The sequence below is a fragment of the Acomys russatus genome, chromosome 24, assembly GCF_903995435.1.
Source record: "Acomys russatus chromosome 24, mAcoRus1.1, whole genome shotgun sequence".
In the NCBI taxonomy this organism is placed as follows: Eukaryota; Metazoa; Chordata; class Mammalia; order Rodentia; family Muridae; genus Acomys; species Acomys russatus.
The window spans coordinates 47577210-47598144 of NC_067160.1; the positions used below are offsets into that span (position 1 = coordinate 47577210).

The following is a 20935-nucleotide window of genomic DNA, read 5'->3' on the forward strand; positions in this document are numbered from 1 at the left end:
CTCAAAAATGAAAGAGATCATTTTAATGACAAACTGCTCATCTTTTAGAGAGTATGAAGAAACACCAACAGGTAGTTACTCTCAAAACTCACTGGCAGAAAATAAACATTATGGGATTTTGATAAGCTTCATTTTTTCTGGCCAAAAACTTCAAATTTCATATTCTTTGACTTAGTAATTCTAAAAGGTTATCCTTTGGAAAAATGAGAGACACAGACGAAAATGAATGCTCAAGACTTTAAATTAATAATAATAATTTTAAAAAAGTAAACCTGAATGCTAGGTGATTTAAAAAAAAAAAAAAGATGGCTCAAAAGGAGCTGGAACAACGGACATTTAATATAAATTTGTAAAACACGCAGGAAAGGGGGCTGGGTGGTAGTGATGCACCTTTAATCCCAGGACTCAGGAGGCAGAGGCAGGTGGATTTCTGTGAGGTTGAGGCCAGTCTGGTCTTGGTCTACAGAGGAGACTCCAGGACAGCCAGGTCTACACAAAAAAACCATCTCAAAAAAAAAAGCAAGCAACCAAGGCTTTTCCCAACTTTCTCACTTTGCTTTGTTCAAGGTTAACAACGACCTCCATTTTAACTCAGTTCCTCCTACCAGGTGCAGCAGCAGCTAAGATCTCTCTAGAATTTTGGAATGATACCACATGAGTGATGGTTAGTCCCAGCCTACAGATGAGAAAACTGAGGTGGACCAAACAAGATGGCTGCCTCCTACTGACACTTGCTGAAAATGTACAGTCAGGCTAACTTCTTCACACATTATGTTTTACTTGGTCAAATTTTAGAAACATTTAAGAAATGTGCGAGACCTGGTATTAAATGCTAAGGAAACCGCATGAGATAAGACAGGAGCTTGTGATTAAATACTGAATACATCACTACCGGTGTCTCCATCATAATTTTCATTGTGCCCACTTTGTAGACGTATAAACTGAGGCTCCCAAAGCCTAAACGACTTGCAGCTGCAAGAATGGCTTCAAAGCCAAAGCTCACACACTCTCTTTATACCTAGTAACTGTCTAAACTGCAGCTTGCAGTCACCATACTTCACAGACCAGTCCCAAGAGAAAGCAAACAAGGGTCTAATTGCCCATGCCCTGTGCTCAGCAGGGCAGGGACCTGCACACAAGCCTTGGCTGGCCTGGGAAGACCCAGTAACAGTATAAGCTCTACTTCCACCTCCTGTTTTTCACCCAGTTTCCTCTGTTTCTTCCTCCAAAGATGACCTCACCCACAGCGACAGAATTCATACCTGCCTATTCAAGGCCAATTGAGGGTCCCTGTCATAACGCCCACCCTTAACTTCCAACTAGCCCCCCTCTCCCCGGCTCTATACCCCTGGAATCCCTCCAAGAGTAACTCTCAGCTGTGGAAAAGGAGTGCCGCACATTGGAAGGGAAGGTGCAGCGCTACCTGCACACGCACCTGCCTGACCCTGCATTTTCCAAGCTAAGTGCTGCACCCGGCCAAGTGGCAAGAATCAGGAGGGCACAGCCACTTCTGGAGTACAGAGAGGACAGCTGGGGAAACACACTCTCTGAATGTGTAGGAGGCCAGCGTCACCTAGAAATGGTGTCAGGAGAAAAAGGGGGTGAGGATGTCAGCTGACCTCCTAGCTCAGGAGCATCAAAATGAACTTGGTTCTGGGAAGGCAGAGCTACCACATCCTTTATTGCTTTTACCAACATTAAAACCACCCTGTAAGTGCAGAGCAACACTTCCAGCCTGCACAAGGAACTGTTCTTCCAGCACCCTGGTCACCCGAAAGCGCTCTGGCCAGCACTCACTCATTTCTGCTATCCAGGAGAAATGATCACCTGTCTCTGGTAATTACTGCCAAAGCCTCCAAAGGAGAAATGAGTGTCTGAGAGACCTGGCGACCACGGAGACCAGTTAGGAACTTTCCCTAAAGCCATCTTCCATTGAACAATTACAAAGGCTAAGCCTGTCCGTCCCACAGCCCCCGAGCCCCCAAGTCCCTGTAGCCCCGACCCAAGCCTCAAAACCAAACAGTAGCAGCCCACACCGAGGGCAGACTTCTTTCCTAAGAACCCCAAAGATTCTAGCACAGAGCCACCTGGTTTCCAGCCTCTGGATGGAGAAGTCCAGAACAAAAAAGGATCAGTCCAACACAGCAGTCTGCAGAGCACACGGACAACACCTCCTTAGCAGCCATACAAACCGAACAGATTCACCCACAATTAAGACTCTCGGGTCTAACCAGACAGCCCTAAACTACAAAGGAGGGCCGCTGGGGTCAGGGCTCATGGCAACCCTGGAGCTTCCGGTCCTCTTCCCATCCTTGTCCCCCATGCATGCCAGGCGTGGTGTCTCTGTATTTGTCCCAGAGAGAGGCAGAGAGGCAGTGGGAGTGCCATGGAGAGGGGATTCAATCTCTCCTTGCCTGGTTCCTTCTACCCAACTCGGGCAACACAACACCCACAAGATGAGGAAGCGCCTCTCCACTCACCCACGTTTGACCATGAACTTGGGGGGGGGTGAGAACTCACCCCAGTTGGCATTACTCACTGAACCCCAGAAGACTCCAGGGACTGCCTCAGGGACACATCTGCCCATTCATTCAGCAGCAACCAACAGATCTATTCCTGAACAAAGCAGCAAATCAAAGAGACCCCAGGCCCAACAAAACCCACCGCAGCCTCTAGACTGGGTAGAGGGATTCTAAGCCAGGCTCCATGACTTTCATGGAAAACGCAAAAATCTTCCAGGACCGGAGAAGCCACCAAGGCAGATTTTGTTTACAGAAAATTAGAAAGACAATCCCACACCACTGCCAGCGACATTCAGCTCCTCTTGCTGCCGTTCACGATTCCAGAAATGGATTTGTAGTTTCACTCTCAAACCCGACTCTACCTACCCCTCCCCCTGCTCGTAACAAGGCTAACCTGAGACCAGGCTGCACAGGGTGTTTCGGAGGTCATCTTAGCGGAGCCGGGACTCTGGCTACGGTTGCTAGCCAAGCGCTCGCTGGTGGGGCTTCCCAGAGGTGGAAGGTAAACAGGACATGCATGCCGCTAGGCTCTCAAGGGGGCAGACACATTCAGAGACCCGGGCTGCCTGCTGTCTCTCCTGCTCCCGGACAACCGCCACATGCACACAAAACCGGGGGGCGGGAGTACGTACACAAGCCCCCGCATGCGAGAACAGAGGGTCCGGACCCCTGCCAGGGAAAGCGCCGAGAAGGGCATGTTCTTGGGAGAGACAGCCGGAGGTGGGGGGCCGGAGGAGGGAGGAAGGCAGCAAACCGGGTGGCCCAGACAGACAATAATAACAAAGATGGGAATGGAGATTTTCAAAGACGCAGTGGCTGCACCCAGCACGGAGCTCTGACCTGGCTGCATCTTCTGCCAGGGAACGCCTGGTCCCCTGGGGCACCATAGCCATCAGTGAAAAGCTGGGGGGGATCCTGCCTTAGGCTGGGCTTGGCAGCGGGGGGGGGGGGGGGGCGCAGGACGGGGGGGGGGGGGGGAATGTACTGGCGAACAGCTCTGGGCTGATGGCAACGAAAGGTCTGGTAGTTCTAATTAGGAGGTGTGCTCTGGGAAAGCTGTTAGGTGTCAGCTAAACATCCCCCCATGTTGGGCAGGAGTTAGGATAACTTGGGCTCCTTTGCTTGCTGGAAGCAAGGAGGAAAGGAGACACATTATTATTCTACCTGTGCCTTCCACACAAGAATTGCCAACTCGCCAAATGGTAAAACGGACAGAGACCTAGGGAAGGCAGATGCTAGTAGCATAAGATGTTGGGACTGAATGCTGAAAAGGCTCCTTCACCTCCACGACACGTTCTAACTGGCACAGGAATCCATCATCGTGCCTGTGTCTAAGTGAAAAGGTGCCTGTGGCTTACACGACTCAAGGAAGAGAACCAGAGCCCCCAGAGGCTGTGCCCGCCCAGTGCCCCCGCACGGACAGGATGGCTTGCCCTTGCGAGCTGAAGCCTGCACGTTGCCAGTGACTCCAGAGCAGGCTCAACAACCTCCTCCCCTCCCCTCCGCCCCACAAGCCACCTCCCCCTGGAATTTCCACACCTGCTCCTGGCTTGCCCAGAAGGAAGCAAGGAATAGGAGACACCCCTGGGAGCGGGAGGTAAAGGCGGAGGGCAGCTGCCCAGACTGTAGGGGGTTAGGCCCATCTTCTCGGGTCTTAGGCTATGCCCATTAAACCCAACGCCTGGGCACTGCCCGCTCGGTTCGCCCCAGCCCCCAGCGGAGCACGTGCCCTACTTAGCGCAGATGTGCCCCCTAAGCGGCCCAGCCCCCTGCTCCTCCCCTCCAGATGTTCACCCTTTTCCGCGCCACGAGCGCAGCCGGGTCTGGGTAAAACCCAGCCGAAAATGCCTTTTGTATCGGACACCAAGGGACTCGGCAGGCCGGGGGATGGGTCCTGAGGGTGTGGAGGCGCCACTTCCGTCCCTACCTCCAGGCACCGCACAGCCCGGGAAACAATGCCCACCTCGGCCAGACGAGCCAGGACCCCACATGCCCGAGAGGGCACTTGCCGCCTGGCCTCACCCCGGACCTCCCGCACCCTCCTCGCCGCAGCCGGTGTGGCAACGAAGGGTGCAAGCCCCGGTCCCCCGGCCCGACGGGGGCCCCGTTCCCGGAGTTCCCGGAGGCCGGCGAGGCGTCACTCCCGCGGGAGCATGCCCTGCCCGGTTCCGGCTTTGTCCCCGCGCCCTCGGGGCGCAGCCCGGGCGGCGGCGGGCTCACCTCTCATTGTCCGCGGCGGTGGCGGCGGCGGCTGCGCTCCGGAACCCCGGCAGGATGTGGCGGAAGCTGTGGTTGCGGTCCAGCTTGGGCTGGCTCTTGGTGCGCTTGATGGAGCCCTTGAGGCGGCGGCTGAGGAAGCCCTGCGCGCGGGGCGACAAGAGGGGGAAGGGGAGGCGGGGTTAGCGCGGCGGCGGCGGGCCGGGACCCGCACCCTCGCGGCCCACGGCGGGCCGGGCTCGGCCCTAGCAGCTCGCGGCCCGCGCCGCCGCCTGCCCGCCGACCGAGCGCCGACGGCCCGGCCCGCGCAGCGCGGCCCAACCCACCCCGCGCCGCCCGCCCGCCGGCCGGCCCAGCCCGCCACGTCGCCCCCGCCCCTAAGCCGCCGTCGCCATGGCGACGCTGAGCCGAGCGCCTCCGACCGTGACCGAGGATGCCCGAGACCCCCCCCCCCCCCTTGTATCCAGAGGGCGGGGCGGCAAGGCTTTGGAGGGGCGGGGACGGGAGGGGGAGTGGGCTCGCGCCACCAGCTGCCCCTCACCTCCTGGCCTTCCTTCGCCACACCCCCCAACCTCCAGGAGGATTCCACATCCCGCCCCGTCGGGGGACTGACAGGAGCGGTTGCACAGCTGAAGGAAACTAAGGCTAGGAGAGCAGGTCCTCCAAGGGGCTAGCAGCCAGCATCTAGTAGCACTCTGGCCATCTAGACCCCTAAGGCGGGCCGACAACTGCTGGATGTCAAGACGGAGGCTGAAACACTTGAACTCCAGCAAAGCCAATCCCCATGGGTACAGGATCCCTCAATGGCCCCCTTTAGGGAGGGGCCCGAGGTGGTGAAGGGTTTGCTGAGTATCCCCAATTCTGGGACACCTGGCTCAGACCATGCATGGATTCACCAGGCAGCGCTGAGCTGAGGCTCCACCTGAAAACACCATCCCCAACTCACCCCACCCCACCCCAGCACTTTTGGACTAATGAAGAGACAGGTGAGAAGGCAAGCGGCAATACACGCAGCTTGGACCAGAGCTTCCTTGACAGATGCTAAATAGATGTGGGGCTGAGAGTGCACAGCTGAGTCAAACTGGGTGTACTGCCTGGTTTTCTCTCAACTTGACATAGGTTAGAGTCCTCTGAGAGGAGGGAACCCCAACTGAGAAAATGCCTCCATAAGATCCAGCTGTAGGGCATATTCTTATTTAGAGATTGACGTGTAAGGACACAGCCCATTGTAGGTGGGGCCACCCCTGGGCTGCCGGTCCTGGATTCAATAAGAAAGCAGGCTGAGCAAGCCATGGGACAAACCAGTAAGCAGCACCCTTCCTCTGCCTCTGCATCAGCTCCTGCCTCTAGGTTCCTGCCTGGTTTGCGTCCTGACTTCCTCCAATGACTCGGACTAAGGTACGCAAGTATAAACTGAATAAACCCTTTCCTCAAGTTCCTTTGGTCATGTTTTTTTGTTTTTGTTTTTGTTTTTGTTTTTCAGCAGAGCGTTATGAACACTGCGCTTGGAACCTGGAGGCATCCTGAGGGAGGAGAGCTGAGAACTGGAACTCCCTGAGGAATGCTTGGAACTGAAGGGTTGCAGCGACCCACCCACTCAGCCCCGATCCCGATTCTGTGGGATCCTATGAAGAAGTAAAGGGGTGTTGACTTATTTTGAAGTCAGTGTTTTTACTGTGATCTGAATGTGGCTTCTCATCCATTGTAGAAGAATGGGAGAGCCTGACAGCTCTCTGAGCTCAGAGGGTCAGACATTTGCTGCAGCCCCTAGACATGACAAGCTCAAGAGTACACAGAGAACACCAATAAACAAACAAACAAACAAACTTTATCTGCAAGTGAAGAAGCCTTGTTCAGAGAGGTGAGGCATCTTGCCCAAGGACACCCAGCTCCAAGAGCTAGTGCCAGCCAGAGAGGTTCCCACAAGATGCTCCCTCTTTTTACAACACCCCAACTATCCTTCCTCCTTCCTTCTGCCTTTTTCCCCTCTGCATTTTCTTCCTCCCCCCCAACCTCTCCCATCCATAGCAGCCCTCTTCCGGTTGTCACTTGTCAGCATTCCACACGTCCTCCTAGCCCAGCTAAGATGCCTCTGCCTTCAGTGTCCAAATACACCTGGCCCCTGTAGCCCACGTCACCTGCCCAGGTGTCCCCATGTACTGCAGCTCAGTAGGTATCCCTTGACTTAAGGGGTAGGTTGGAGGGAGCATCCACCAGAGACATAATCCACAGGCAAGACAAGGCCGGCTAGGGGAGGGTAAAGCTCCTAGCAGACAGCAGGCAGGCAAGGACCTGCACCTCCATGTAAACTCTGGGCTCTCCCAACCTCAGTCCCTCCTGGATGACCTTGTGGGCTCCCTTACAGGTGTTAAGCTGAGAGGTCTCTTCAATAGGACTGGACTTTTTCTTGGTTTTCTATTTTCTGCACTGACAAAAACTTCACAACGATTACACACTCTTAGAGTACAGAGAAGCACAGAACCTGGTTTACAGTTTATAGCAATAGTGTCAGTTAGAAACGGAGGAGGAGGAGGAAGAGGAGGAGGAGGAGGAGGAGGAGGAGGGGACTGGACTCTTGCCACTTTCCCCCAACATCTCACAAGGCTCAAATATCACAGTACATGCCACTCGCTTGCTACCTACCCTTATCCAAGCTAGCAATGGCCTTGGGGATCAGTACTTCAAGAGCCTGGTGTACTGGACCCTGGGACCACAACAGCCATGGGCACTACAGGGTGACACTATAGGGTGATTGTTGTCTACATTTCCAAAAGGCCCAGCAGCTCAGACCAGGGGAGATTGTTCAGGGAACCATAGAGAAGCCCTGCTAGTCCCCTCTACCTCCTCTACCACAATATGCCCTGCAGACTTTGTGTCCCAGCTCAGAGCCTCTCATATAGCAAACACCCTCATCCAGGAGGGAGACTCCTGCCTGGCCAACAAGCTGTATTTCTGAGGGTGATGAAGGTCCAGAAAGGTGACGGGGCTTCCCCAAGGTCACAAAGCACAGTGAACCAAAGGCCCCCAAGCTGTGTTCCCATGCTCTGCCCAGATTCACAGGTGACTGTCCTTCATGAGGCTCAGGACTCACGTGGTTGGTCCCTGGCCCCCGGGTTAAAGGAGACAAGCCTTCTCTCTTGTCCCTTCATGGGATCAGCTACAGCCAGAATTTATGCACAGTGGCTGGTTGGTCTTCAAGCCAGGAAGTTATGCTAGCCCCAAATTCAAGGGCTAGGAGGTGGCTCAGTGGTAGAGAACTTGCCTAGCATGCATCAGGCACAGGTCTGATGCTGGTACCGAGAAAAACAAAACAAAACAAAAAACTCAAAAGTATCACCAGACAAGGTTCCCAGTCTTTCTAGCTAGGCATGGCAGTGTACACCTTTGATCCCAGCACTCCAGAATCAGGGGCAGGCAGATCTTTGTGAGTTTGGGGTCAATCTCGTCTACAAAGGGAGTCCCAGGCCAGCCAGGGCTATGTAGTGAGACCCTACTTCAAACAACCAACAAACAGATAGTTCCTTCTTTCAGTAAAACAGAGTTCCCGACACCCACTTTTGGGCTGTACTGGAGCATACGGACAGTCAGTGGCTAAGAACTGAGAGGCGCAAGCAGGCACACAGGCCTCAAACGAAATTGTACCCGACCCCAGCTTGTCTTGGAGAGTTGGTGGGCAAGGGCTGTCACCTCACTGTGAAATGAGCCGGGGAGGGACATGCATTAAGGATTAACAGGATACATAAGGCTGATCAGATTTGAGGTTTGGGGGTGTAAAACAGAACACCCAACAAAAGCCAAGTTTATTCTCACCAGGAACCCACTCAAATACAAAGGTTTCATAAAAACTTGCAGTTTGTAACAGCATATGCCAGGGCTAGCTCATCTCCGAGGGCTGCGAGGCACGCTTTCAATAACCACTCCATAGCCTCTCCTTTGCCAGCCCCCACAGCCTCCCCCCAACACACACACACACACACACACACACACACACACACACACACACACACAGAGTCTGCTTTCTCATGTGTTCTTTAAGAGACTGTCTTGCTGCACACACAGGATCTCACCTTGCTAATCCAGCCCTGGGGCACCTCAAGCTTCATGGTGCCTGGGCTCCAATCTGTTTTTTGAGAAGGGTCTCAGCAAGTTATGTAGCCCAAGCTGGCCTTGAATTCATGATGTTCCTATGATATCTCCCGTAGCCCAGGCTGGCCTCAGAACTCCTAATCCTTGTATCTCCTTCCACATGTGCTGGGATTGCAGACAGGCAACACCTATCTGATCTGGGTTCAAATCCTAACTCAGATGACCTACGTACAGATTACTGGCCCTTTCTGAGCCTCACTATCCTATCTATGACACAAGCTAATGATGGAACCTCTTTTATGGGATTACAGGGAGGACCACGGTCAGATACTACCTGTAAATCAGCAGGTACTTAAGCAACAACATGCTGTTGCTGTACTGTCACTATTACTGAGACTGACTCAGGGACAGCCAACTCTTTTTGTCCCGAGATGTGGGTGACCAACACAGGTAGGAGTCTGCAGGTTGCCTAGCAGTGGGGACAGGGACATGAATGAAGCTGCTCACTAAATGACCCTGGAGCCACATAGTAGAGTCCAGTTTAGAAGTGTTGAACTCTTTTAACTAGCACTTTCTTCTGAAGCAACCTCAGAGACTCCCCATGTGCACAGTGTGCGGCCACGAGGCTGCTCAGGTGAGGGCCTAAGCTTTCATCCAGGGAGCAGGGACTGAAGTGTAAAAAGCAGCAGGCAGCCTGAAGTCCACAGGGACAAAGCCTGTTCCACCTCCCCCCATGCGGGCTCCCCGACTCCCTCACTCCCCCACCCCCCATGGGGCACTGGCTTCCATTAACACAGCAGGCAGCTGCGCCAGTATACTGGGCTCTAAGGCTCTGGGACTTTTTACAAGGCTGCTTATTACCGGCTCTTGCCTCTGTCCCCTCTGTGAATTCCCTCCACCCAAAAGGAATAACTGCTCCCAGCTGATCCCCACTTTACCACTGGCCAGGCCCCAGGGCAGTGTGGAGAAGGTCGGTGTCTCTGGCTGAAAGGACGATGAGTCGCCAGGCACCCACCCCCACACACCCCAGTTGCAGCCATTCTGTCTTAACATCTGGCCCACCCCTGCTCTTCTCTGGGAGGCTCTCCAGCAGCGCCCAGAGCCCTTTCAGAATTCCAGACGCATGATTTCTCCATTCACCCATTTCAATCAATTCCAAGTGATGATGATGATGATAAATGATGAGTTATTGAGCAAGCTCCTGTTTTGCCAAGTTGCTGTGTCCATGAAAACTCAGAGCACATCTCTCAGCAGGGAGGGAGCCAACCCAGGAGGCTCAAGGCCTCGGCTGAGAGTCCTTGGGAGAGCGTGGGCTTCGCTTTCAGAATGTTAGGTGTTCGCAGTGGGAAGTGGAGGCTAGGAGAGGTTCAGATCCTTGCTCGGGAGTGGCCAGGGGGTTATGTGGCAGAGCTAGGACTCTACTCAGGAGAGTTCTGGAATGTGGGCTGGGCAGAGTACGAAACAGACAGCTCACACTGTCCTCTGCTGACAGGATTCCCAAGTGAGGACCTGACGGTGAGGGAGGCTCGATCTGTCCTGTCCTCCTATGCATTGACTCTCTGGAGTAGCACAGGTGTGCACCCTGGGAGCTCCTTGTCACCGAGGGACTCCAACCTGCTATATCTCCTGCAGTGTGAAGTACTGGGCCCGTACCTAGTAGACAGCAAGTACTCAGTCAACGGCAGGCAGCCTTCCTCTACCCTCAGCGTCTACCCAGTCACACACCTTCCACCCAGCCCAGCCTCCATGTTCTTCTCCCCTTCCTAACCCTGGACCACTGCAGATGCTGTAAATGGCCTGGCACACCTATGTCTCCCTTTATCCATTCACGCTGGGACTGACTCTAAGGCAGTGCTTAGGATGCAGGCAGAACCCACGGATCTATGCTGGGCAGTACCCAGCTACACCCATACCAGTTTTAAAAGTCCAAACAGAGAAGCTTCAGAGACAAAAGGCTGTTTTCACAGACATCTCTCTCAATACCGTTCTAGGGCCCTGGTCCAAATGCCAAGAGTACATCTAAATAGGCAAAACAGATAAGGCAGGGGATGATCCCAGACAGATAACACGTTCAACTGGCCCCAGGAGAGGAGAGATGCTGGGCACACAGGCAGGGACAGGAGCTGGGGTGGCAAGAGACATATTTCCTAGGTGGATGGGTGAGGGCAATAGGGTCCACGTGATGCAAACAAGACACTCAGGGCCCAGAGGGTGGCCAGACTACTCTCCTCAGTTCCTTACAGCTTCAGCACCAAGCTTCCAGACTCTTCCTGGTAGCTGTATGTACTTCCTTTTCCCAGGCCTCAGTCTTCCAATGGGAAACACAAGGAGCTGGGTGAGCAAGCAGCAGCCCTTCCCAGGACTGACTGGCACCTGCCAATTCTATGAAGTTACGATCAGTGACCAGGTGCATTACCTGGCCCTCCCAGGCTTGCCCGTGTCCTTCAGATACACCACTCTCCCCAGCCCATCCTCCACCATCAAAGGTGCTCCAAGCTGGGGAATGACTTACTAATGAAGTGACAAGCATGGTGACAGGTGAAAAAGAAGAGACATTTTAAGCTGGGATCAAAAGCTGGTGGCTCTCTGATGGCCACCCACTTACGGGCTGCGTTATGCCCACAGACCCCCGCTCTGACCCTAGCCAGTGTTCCCTTAAACATGAAAGACCCTCACATTCCACCTTCTCGGCAGAACTCGTGGTCCACACACAAGGAGAACAGGACCACTGGCCTTGAGGTCCCCAAAGGAGGCGGAGACATCCAAGAATAAACTCATCTCAAAGTGCTGAGTGGCCAAGACTACTGGCACATTCATAATGCCAGCACGGAGGGAGGCCAACCTGTCTCAAACCAACATCCTGGTTAGAAAACCTCACCTAACACGTGGAGAAATATTACAAGGCTGAAACCACAGTCAAGTCCAAGGACAAGCATGTGGACAATACCCACACAAAAGGCACACCCACAAAACAAGGCAAGTAAAACATGCATGTCTCCTCAGCGTCACCACACACACACACACACACATACACACACACAGACACAGATACACATGCATACACACAAGCTGGGCGGTGGTGGCACACGCCTTTAACCCCAGCACTCGGGAGGCAGAGGCAGGAGGATCGCTGTGAGTTCGAGGCCAGCCTGGTCTACAAAGCAAGTCCAGGACAGCCAAGGCTACAGAGAGAGACCCTGTCTCGGAAAAAAAAAACCCACATGCATGTCAAACACACACACACACACACACACACACACACACACACACACACACACACACATACACACACTCAGCAGTTAACAGACAGCCACAAGCGCCAATCACCAGAGAAAAAAAGGAGAGTGATCCTGAAGACCAAGCTTAACTCTGCCACCACCATCTTCCCCCTGCCCTGTGTGGGAGGCTTCATTTTGGGGGTGTCTGTGTGCACACCCTGTTCATTCATCATATACCCCCAAAACTCATCTCTACTGTTCTAGATGCATGGCTCTCAGGGTCTCGTATCTTTGCTGAGAGCAACAAGCTCCTGCTCCCCACATGTCCCTCTGCCCTACAATTTAACACTCTCAGAAGCCCCCATGTGGCCTGACCCCAAGCACACCGACATCCACCTGCCATCTCCCCAAAGAATCAGGAGAGTAGAGGACAACGCCCTTCATGAGCTACGCCGCCTAAGCCAGTGGCTGGACACCATGGCTGCTCCCTTGCCAGTAAAGGGGGGGGGGCAATAGCTATAAAAATACAGTGTTTGTGAGGACAATAGACCATGCAGAAAAAGCCCAGCTGCTGCAGCGCATGAGCCTACCTACCGCCCACTATCTTCACCATCACCACCATCCCTGCCCTTGCGTTTAGTGCTCTGTCTGGCCAGCAAAGACTCCAAAGGGGCTACCTGAAATGAAAGTCCCCTTTGCTTGGAGGGAACTTCCCATCCCTCCTTTCAGGTTCTTCTGCCCTAAGTCTTGGTCAGGTCCCTCCGTAGACATTTCCACTGACAAAATGAATGTGTTTAATGCCTCCTACCCATACTGGACTGTCACACCCCAAAGCAGGGGCTGCAGCAGGCTGGTGAGTAAATTAGTTTCTGTGATATCAAAGATTTTTTTTTTTAAAAGAATCGCACTTAGGAGTAATCTTGATGGGCTTACCAAAGGAGACAGCTTTTGAGACATTTTAGCAGGTGGGTCTACTAAGAAATGCAGGGCCAGGGCAGCCACAAAGGACAATGCAGGCGGGTCTGGGCTCAGGGAATGGTGTGAGACAGGACAACAGGGTCGGCCTGCTTCTGGAGACCCCTGACAATGCTGCAGGGCCTCCTGGCCTCCAACTCCACACCACCACCCCACGCTGGGCTCACGACAAACACATCATGAGGACATGCAAAGCAAGGGTCCCTTTAAAAAAAAAAAAACCTAAGAGCCTGGAGAAGGCAGGAGAAAGGGGATGACACAGGAAGTGGAAAGGGTACACAAGCGTGGCGCTCTGATTCCTCCCTCAGGCCTGAGCAAACATCCATGTACAGAAATCAGACATGCATTCCTCAGGTCTCAGCCACAGATGTGACAATACTGAGCAGCCAGAAGTGACTTACTGTGCCATAAAGCCCCAGGCCTGTGGACATTGACTTTAGCATAAAGTGTCTCAGAGGCCTGAAAGCAACCATGTTTCTAAGCTAACCCTAGGCTAACAGAGGAGGGGGCTTCAGAAAGTCCGTTCTACCAGGGTGCCTTCCCTTGCATTTGACCTCTCATCTTCGTCCTCTAGCCTGGGGGCTAAGATCCCATGGCTAGACCAGTCTTCCTAGCCAATCACAGACCTTCCCCATCTGGTGTGAGCAGATGCTCCTCGCAGAGGCCATTCCCCAGAGTGGCGACAACAGGAGCTGACCCAACACATGCATTCAGGAAGCCTCCACCAGGTCCTTGGCTAGAGCTTTTGGTGACTCCTTTGATCCTCACAACCCCATTATACAGGTAGGAAATTCGAGGCTTGGAAAGGGCAAGAACCTTGCACAGGGCCACAGAGCCAAGGAGCAGTGGTGCGGAGTTCAGCCTATGTAGACCACTCCACAGCCAACCATGAGGCCTCGAACAGGCACCTTAGCCATTCTGTGACTCGGTTCCCTCATTCCTACAATGAAAAGGCTGTCCTAGAAACTAGCTGACCTCTAAACCCTTTTGGTGTGGGGATGTTCCCCCACCATGCCAATGAGGATTCATTTGCTGTGATCACAAATGAACGAGATCTTTTGCGGACAGTGGCTAACCTAATGGATGAATACTAGGTCAGACAGTCCTAGTTCCCAGACACCCAACCTTTTGGGCTAGCCTTAGAGCAAGGCAGGAAAAGGCTAACCAATGAGGAACAACAGAGAACCCAGGGGCCCTCTGGCTTGAGCATCAAGAAAGCCAGACTGAGAGGGCAGCAACATCCCTAAGTCCTTGAGCAACAGGGCTGCTAAATGCCTTTTCACCAGGGAAACGGCCACAGCTGGGGATGACAGCACAGGCCATTGTCCTCGGGTAATCTGGCAGTTGCAGGCTGCACTGACCTGGCCTCTGAAGGCTCAGAGCAACTGTAGGCAAAGACTAGGCTAGGACTGATATTCTGCTCGGAGTCCTGGGGAGCTGGGCGACCAGTCAAACCTTTCCTCTCAGAGTAGGTGGCCACAGTGGCCTCCGACACAGAGTAAAGGGTTCTCAGAGATTGAGGAGGGGAGGTGCCCCCCACTTCATCCCCATCTAATTAATTTGCTCCCTGGTGTTCCCCCCTGGCCCCTTTTCATTCCACCAGCCCATAGCAGGTGCCCACGACAAGCACTGAGGATTCCAAGGAACCGGAAGCCAGTCCTGCCCTTGAGAAGGTCACTGTCAGCTGCTGGAAGAGAGGCACAGGATGAATCAGTGGATCGTTAGTGACAAGTGGAGAAAGGGAAGGACATGAGACATACATCCTGAAGCTGGGGACAGGGATGCCTGCCTGGGAAGGACTTTCAGGGGTGAAGGAGTGCAGGTGGCTATAAGAACTTCTCAAAGCAGGGCACAGAGGGATAGCAAAGAGAGCAACCGGTCTCAAGGCAGAGGCCGAGACAGGCCTGAGGGTCCATGGGTACCAGGCTGCAGAAATCGATCCATCCACCGCTACCAGAGGGCATCTACAGCACTAGGACAGGGGAAGAACATGGCTCCTCTGAGGTGTTCTTTAAGCAATTCCGCGGGCAGTTATTCATCAAGATGCATGGACTTGTGTAGGAAGCAGATGTCAGTATCTGCAACTTCCACAGAAGGCCTCTTGGCTTCAGAAACGATTCCTAGCCAAGAACTCACATGTAATTATATCCGTAATCCAACCCGGTTCCATGTGATCACTTTGTATCCATAGCAGGAAAAAGTGAGGAAATGGGGGTGGGGGGGGGTGGGGGGGCAGCAGTTGCTTTGGTGCTGGCCCAGTGTACACAAAACCCTGGGGGTGGATTCCCAGCACTATGTGAACCAGGGATGATGCTATGTGTATGCCTGTCATCTTAGCACTCAAGAGGTAGAGGCAGAAGATCAAGAGTCCAAGGCCTGTCTTAAAAAAGAGGAGGGGCAGGGAGCTGGAGAGATGCCTGACTGTAAAGTAGACACCACACAAGAATGGGGACTTAAGTGTAATCCTGAGAAGCCATGGGAGGAAGGGGGGAGGGGGGAACCAGGCTCTATGGCACATGCCAGGGGTGGGGGTGGGGGGCCAGAGACAGACAAATCCCTGGGGCTCACTGGTCAGTCAGCCTAGACACCAGTGAACTCTAGGCTGATGCGAGAACCCTGTCTCCAAGAGAAGAGGGGAGGAGAGAGAGGGAGAGAAACCGAGGAGGGATCCCCAAGTTAACACGCATGTGCGCACGCGCACACACAGACACACAGACAGGGAAAGCAAGTGGGGAAATGAAGGCATCTGAACCTTGCCTTCAACCAGGCTCCTGATCCTGGGTAAGGGCCTGCAGGGCCACAAGGTGGGGTGCAAAGAAATAGCCTCTCAGACACCTGTAAGGGAAGTTGGGGCGTTAGGGGCAGCCTGGATTCAAATGTCAGTTCTGACCCTTACGGACTGTGTAACCCAGAACAACGCGCCTCCCCTCACAGCCCTCATCCATGCGGAGGACAACGATACACACTGGCCACAGGCAGCCAGCAGGGTCCATGAGGCCTTCCACATCCCAGTGTTGCAGGGAGGCCATTTCAGTGGGCCTTTGCCTATACTCAGTGTAAGCATCTTGGAAAGTAAAATGTGTGTGGCCCAGCGTTGTAAAGAGGGAATGAACGCTACCCACAGAGTGCCCAGCACAGGGCCTGCCTCACCAGCCTGCCAAAAATAGGCTTTGTGATCCTGTACCATACAGTCCATACAGTCAGCCATGCTGAGTTTGGAACCCAGACCGGAGGACTTGACCTCGTCATCTGCCTCCCCTGGAATGACCTCCTACTCTTCCCCAATGTAGTGGAGAAGCTCACAGGGGGCCCAAGGAGCTGTAGGCAGTCCAGGATGACAGGGTCTAAGTGTTTAGTAGACCCGGCCTAGTGACTTCGGGGCCCTACCCTTCCTGTCAGTTCATCCTGAGCCCCTCCTGATGCAAGCCTATTGTGGCCCCAAACTTTAGTCCTCCAATGACCCCAAGGGTCTTTCTGCAGAGATCCAGCTGTCTGAACAACTCAGGCCAAGGCAGCTGAGCCACTCACACCATCCCCAGCTGTCATTAGCCAATCGGGTGCTCCTGACCAGTATTACTGTCACCACAGTTCACCCCATAACTCAAGGGCTCCCTGTGGCTAGGGATACAACCAGGACCTCAGTTCTCACTGACAGTAGCCACTCAGATGTCCACTTGCTGCCCTCTGCTGCCCCCAACTGGTGGGAAAACAAGCTGCAGGATGTCCAGCTCTGTCCATTACTGACCCCTTAGAACACTAGTTCTGGCTCCCTAAGCCCCTCACTCCCTCACTTCCTGGTCCCAGCTGTACCTTGGAGTTCTATCAAAGCTGATGCTGCTTTAGGGCAGTGAGGGACAGCGTGACAAAGAGAGATAGGTTCTGGGGAAGGTACAGAAAAGGTGTACCCTGAAAAACAAGCAGCAGGGCACAAACTGGCTAAACACCTACCTGCACCGTTCGTGGGCCTCAAGCTGCCCTGTCTCCCCGGAGCACAGGTAAAGAGAGGAAAAGCCTCATGCCACTCCACCTGCCAGTCACTGAACCTAGCTTCCACTCTGAATACAAGAAAACCTGTAAGGAGCCTGTGACACAGCCAAGGAGTGAGTCGTTCACACCTCAGTGGTCATTAGAGAGGGCCCTACAGAAAACAAGAGACAACCTGGAAGGTTCTGGAGCTGAAAAGAAGGGGTACGGAGCTGTGTTTATTGCCTTCCCTCTCCATGCTTCTATTCAAGCTGCCCAGGCTGGGCTAGTCCTTCCCGGGCCAGAGCAAGCAGGCCCCCACAAGGACATCTAAGTACAGGGACCAAGGGTCAGGTGAGACTAGCAGTCAGCTTACTCCTTTAACCCATCCTGAATGTCCCATCTGTCCTGGTCTCTTGCCACTGATTGCACCCTTGACTCCCTGCCTGAGCATAAGTCCCCACAGTCTCATCTGCCTCATGGACCTGGGCTTTCTGTTTGTTCAGAGACCATTACTGCCCCCCCCCCCCCAGCCCTAGCCCATCCTGAACAGTTCCTGCATCTGGTACTCTGACAGAGTCCTACCTGGAACATTCTCTATCCTCTGGCAGAAGGCACACGTGGCCAGAAGGACAGGCTCTCCAGCCAAGCCACCCTCTGCACCTCTGTTCCTGGGAGAAAGATGGTCCCCACGTGGGGACACCACAGGGGTAGAGAGAGGATGGAGCTGGAAATCTCAAGTGGGTACCCCAGAGACCCTTGTCCTTAGCCATCACCCCCTGTAGCCCCTGCATGCCGTGGAAGAGAGTCCAAAGGCTTCCGTGACCCCACTAAGGCCCTCCTCACAGTTCTCACTTGGCTCTTGCCTTCATGCTCCCAACATTCCAGTCAGGACCGCTGGCTTGTTCCTGTTTGGTTAGATCTTCCTCTAATTATTGCCTCTGCTCTCGAGGAACCCTTACCTGTCCCTTAAAGGTCAGTTTTAAAGGTCTCTGCTGTAAGACTTCTCCCATCTTCCTCAGCCAGAGACCTCTCATTCTGGGTTCCCATAGCACCCCAGGCATACTGAATGAGAAACACATAGTTTATGCCCAAGCCAGCCCTAATCAAAGTGGACCACGGAGGCCTGCTTCTAGAAGCATCAACCCTATGCTGGGTTTATCTGCAGTATCTGCAGCTCTTTGAGCCTTCCCCTCTCTGACACTTCTCCATCTCACCAAAAAAAAAAAAAAAAAAAAAAAAAAAAAAAAAAAGCCCTGAGACCTAATTTCAGTCAAACCCTCAAACATCTCCACTTTCACCTGCCTGCCCAGTTTCCCAGAGCCTCTGCCACCTCCCACCCTGACTCTGCAGGACTCTTCAAGGTCAGCAGCCTAGGGGACAGAGGAAGGACTCAGGCCACACCTAGGGATGCTAAAGGCACAAGGGACCTTCCAGCTGCCAGCATTTCCTTGCCTCCCATCAACCTGATTCCTGAGAACACACTAGAAGCAGGAAGCGCCGGGTTGGCCCTACACACCTGCAGCTCCAGAACCAGCCACCTGGATGTGCTTTCCTGTCTCCCCTTCCTGGTACAAATCCCAGAGACCTCCAAGAGAGGAGCAGGAGGCCACTGCCGTCACCTTTCTCAGACCCTCCCCCATGTGCTCTTTATCCCAGGTCCCCCGCAGCTCTGGACACACAACCTCTTAGGGAAACCACAGCCCCATGCTCACTGCCACCAACAGTGGGAGTCGCACAGGAGAGCAGGAAGCACCTGCAACTCCCTCAAATCACAAAGCTGGCACCAGGCCTTAAAGCCACATTAGGATATTTAAGCATTCAATATATGCCTAACCACAGAGCCATCATCTTCATTTCACAGAAAGAAAAAGACTGAGGCTCTCCCAAGTGTCTAGGAGGCTGCTACCCATGTCCCACTGAGCCACCTGCATCCTGTGAAATGGCCGTGGGGATAGCTATTTGCAGAAAGGTGAGATCCCTGGGAGGGAGTGAACAAGCCAGGCCGGAGCTCCACTCTCAGCTGGGTGGGACCTCTGTCAGATCCAGTCCTCTTCCAGCCTGGAGACCTTCGACTCTGACACACAATCTCCCACAGGGCGCCTTCTGTGAGAGACGGTGACATCCTGTCACCCAGGTGTGCAATGGCAGCCAACAGTGGCAGGTTCATTACAGCCTGTGGTATCTCCCCTGCCTCCCCCAGGCTAAACCATGTTCCCCAGGCTCCCTCAGGGTCTGCAGGGAGCAGCAGCAAGCTGAGAAGCGAGGATGCAAATGCATGAGGGAATGAGTGTTGAGGGATGGGGTGGGGAGGCTCTTCTCCCCAGCACCCCACATGCCATGCCTTTTGTCCTGTAGCACAGTCCTCCCCATCCCTGCACCAGTCTTGAGTCAGAATGAAAACCCCAATTGGGACTGTGGATCTAATGGATGAATATGATTGGTCCCCGTGCATCTCCTCCGCTAAGCACCTGCCAAAGGGCAGGGGTTGCCGTTCCACACTGTACTGGCCGAAGTGCCTAAGGACAAGACACTAACATGGCCAATAGGCCTATCAGTGCCTCACTAGTTCAGGGGCCACGTGACACAGAGATACCAACTGGGAACTTTGTGTTCCTTATGTGTGAAATGGCAATGCTTAGCCAGGGTAAGCCAGAAGGTGGGTGGACAAATGGCTCGTGAACATGCCCCCGGCGCCCTGCAAACCACGTCAGTGGATTCCTGGGTACTGCAGGCTCACAGGCTAGCACTGACTCCATCCTCAGGTGGCTCCTGCCCTCAAGAAACACTGAAGGAGGCACAACAGGAAAAATGCCAGTCCCGGGTGACAATTACCAAACCACAGATTACAGCGACATGGAGGTGTGACGGTGTGCACAACGAAGCCACAGAGGAACTGGCAGGTCACGGGACATTCCTATTCCCAGCCCAAGGAAGCCACACTCAAGTCCTGGGGCCAGAGACACAGGTCCCATTCATCAGCCTGGGCTTGAGTATATGGCTTTACCCCAGGAGCCTCAGTGTCATCCTCTGTAATGGGGCAATCAGCATCGGGACTGCCTGAAGGATTACAAAAGTTGGATGCAGGACAGCGGGCATAGTGCCTGGTGTACAATACGCATGGTGCCAGGCACACAGTAGACACTCCACCAGTGGCAGGACTACAGTACACCAACCATTATTCCAAGGTCCCCAAAGGTTCTCCCTGCCAACTGTAGTCCAAGTATCCAGAGGAGAAGCATCTAGTTTCTGCTCCAATGGACATAACGAGCTCACCTTTGTAGAGCTCCTCGAAACCAGCTGGCTACATCTAGGGGTATGGCCCTAGGCCCTCCCTGCCAGAGGCTGACCCTCAGCCCCGACTCTGAACCACCTCTTAGGGAAGTTTGTTAAGACGTCCATACCCAAGTCCTGCAAACCTAAAGGAACCTCAGAACCTAGTGTGTTTGGTTGGTTTGGTTTGGCGTTTGTCTTGTTTTATTTTTTTTCAAGACAGGGTCTCTCCGAGTAGCCCTGACTCTCCTGGAACCCACTTTGTAGACCAGGCTGGCCTGGAACTCACAGAGATCTGCCTCTGCCTCTGCCTCCTGAGTGCTAGGATTACAAGTGTCCACTACCACACCTGGCCTCAGAGCCTAGCTTTATACTATACACACCAGTAGGAGGGGGAGTGGCCCTGTCTTTTCAGTTTGGCACCCAAGGCTCTATCTGGCCCAGCGTCACCCACTTACTCTAAACTCCATCACCAGACCCAGCAGCAGCAGTGGAGTATAAACCCACACCTTTGCCACAACCACTCCCTGCCTAGCCAACTCCCACTGACCTTTCTGAGCCTAAGACACCTCTCCTTCCCGCTAGGGACAGTCAAAGTCAGCTTCCTTGGAGCCTCTGACTCACATAATGACAGCCAGGCCTGTATATTCTCCCTCCCTCCCTCCCTCCCTCCCTCTCTGC

At 53.8% G+C, this 20935-nt stretch overlaps 1 protein-coding gene across 12 annotated transcripts in view; it reads right to left on the bottom strand.

The window, feature by feature from the left end:
• Positions 1-20935, bottom strand: part of Dab2ip (DAB2 interacting protein) — a 178003-nt gene that overhangs the window by 65390 nt on the left and 91678 nt on the right. For 10 of the 12 annotated variants that reach the window (XM_051166708.1, XM_051166707.1, XM_051166712.1 and 7 more), the window contains one exon: positions 4743-4882. The exons of the other annotated variants lie outside the window; for them this stretch is intronic. In XM_051166708.1, coding sequence (XP_051022665.1) covers positions 4743-4882 — 140 coding nt within the window. The remainder of the gene's footprint in view (positions 1-4742; positions 4883-20935) is intronic. 12 annotated transcript variants of the gene reach the window in all.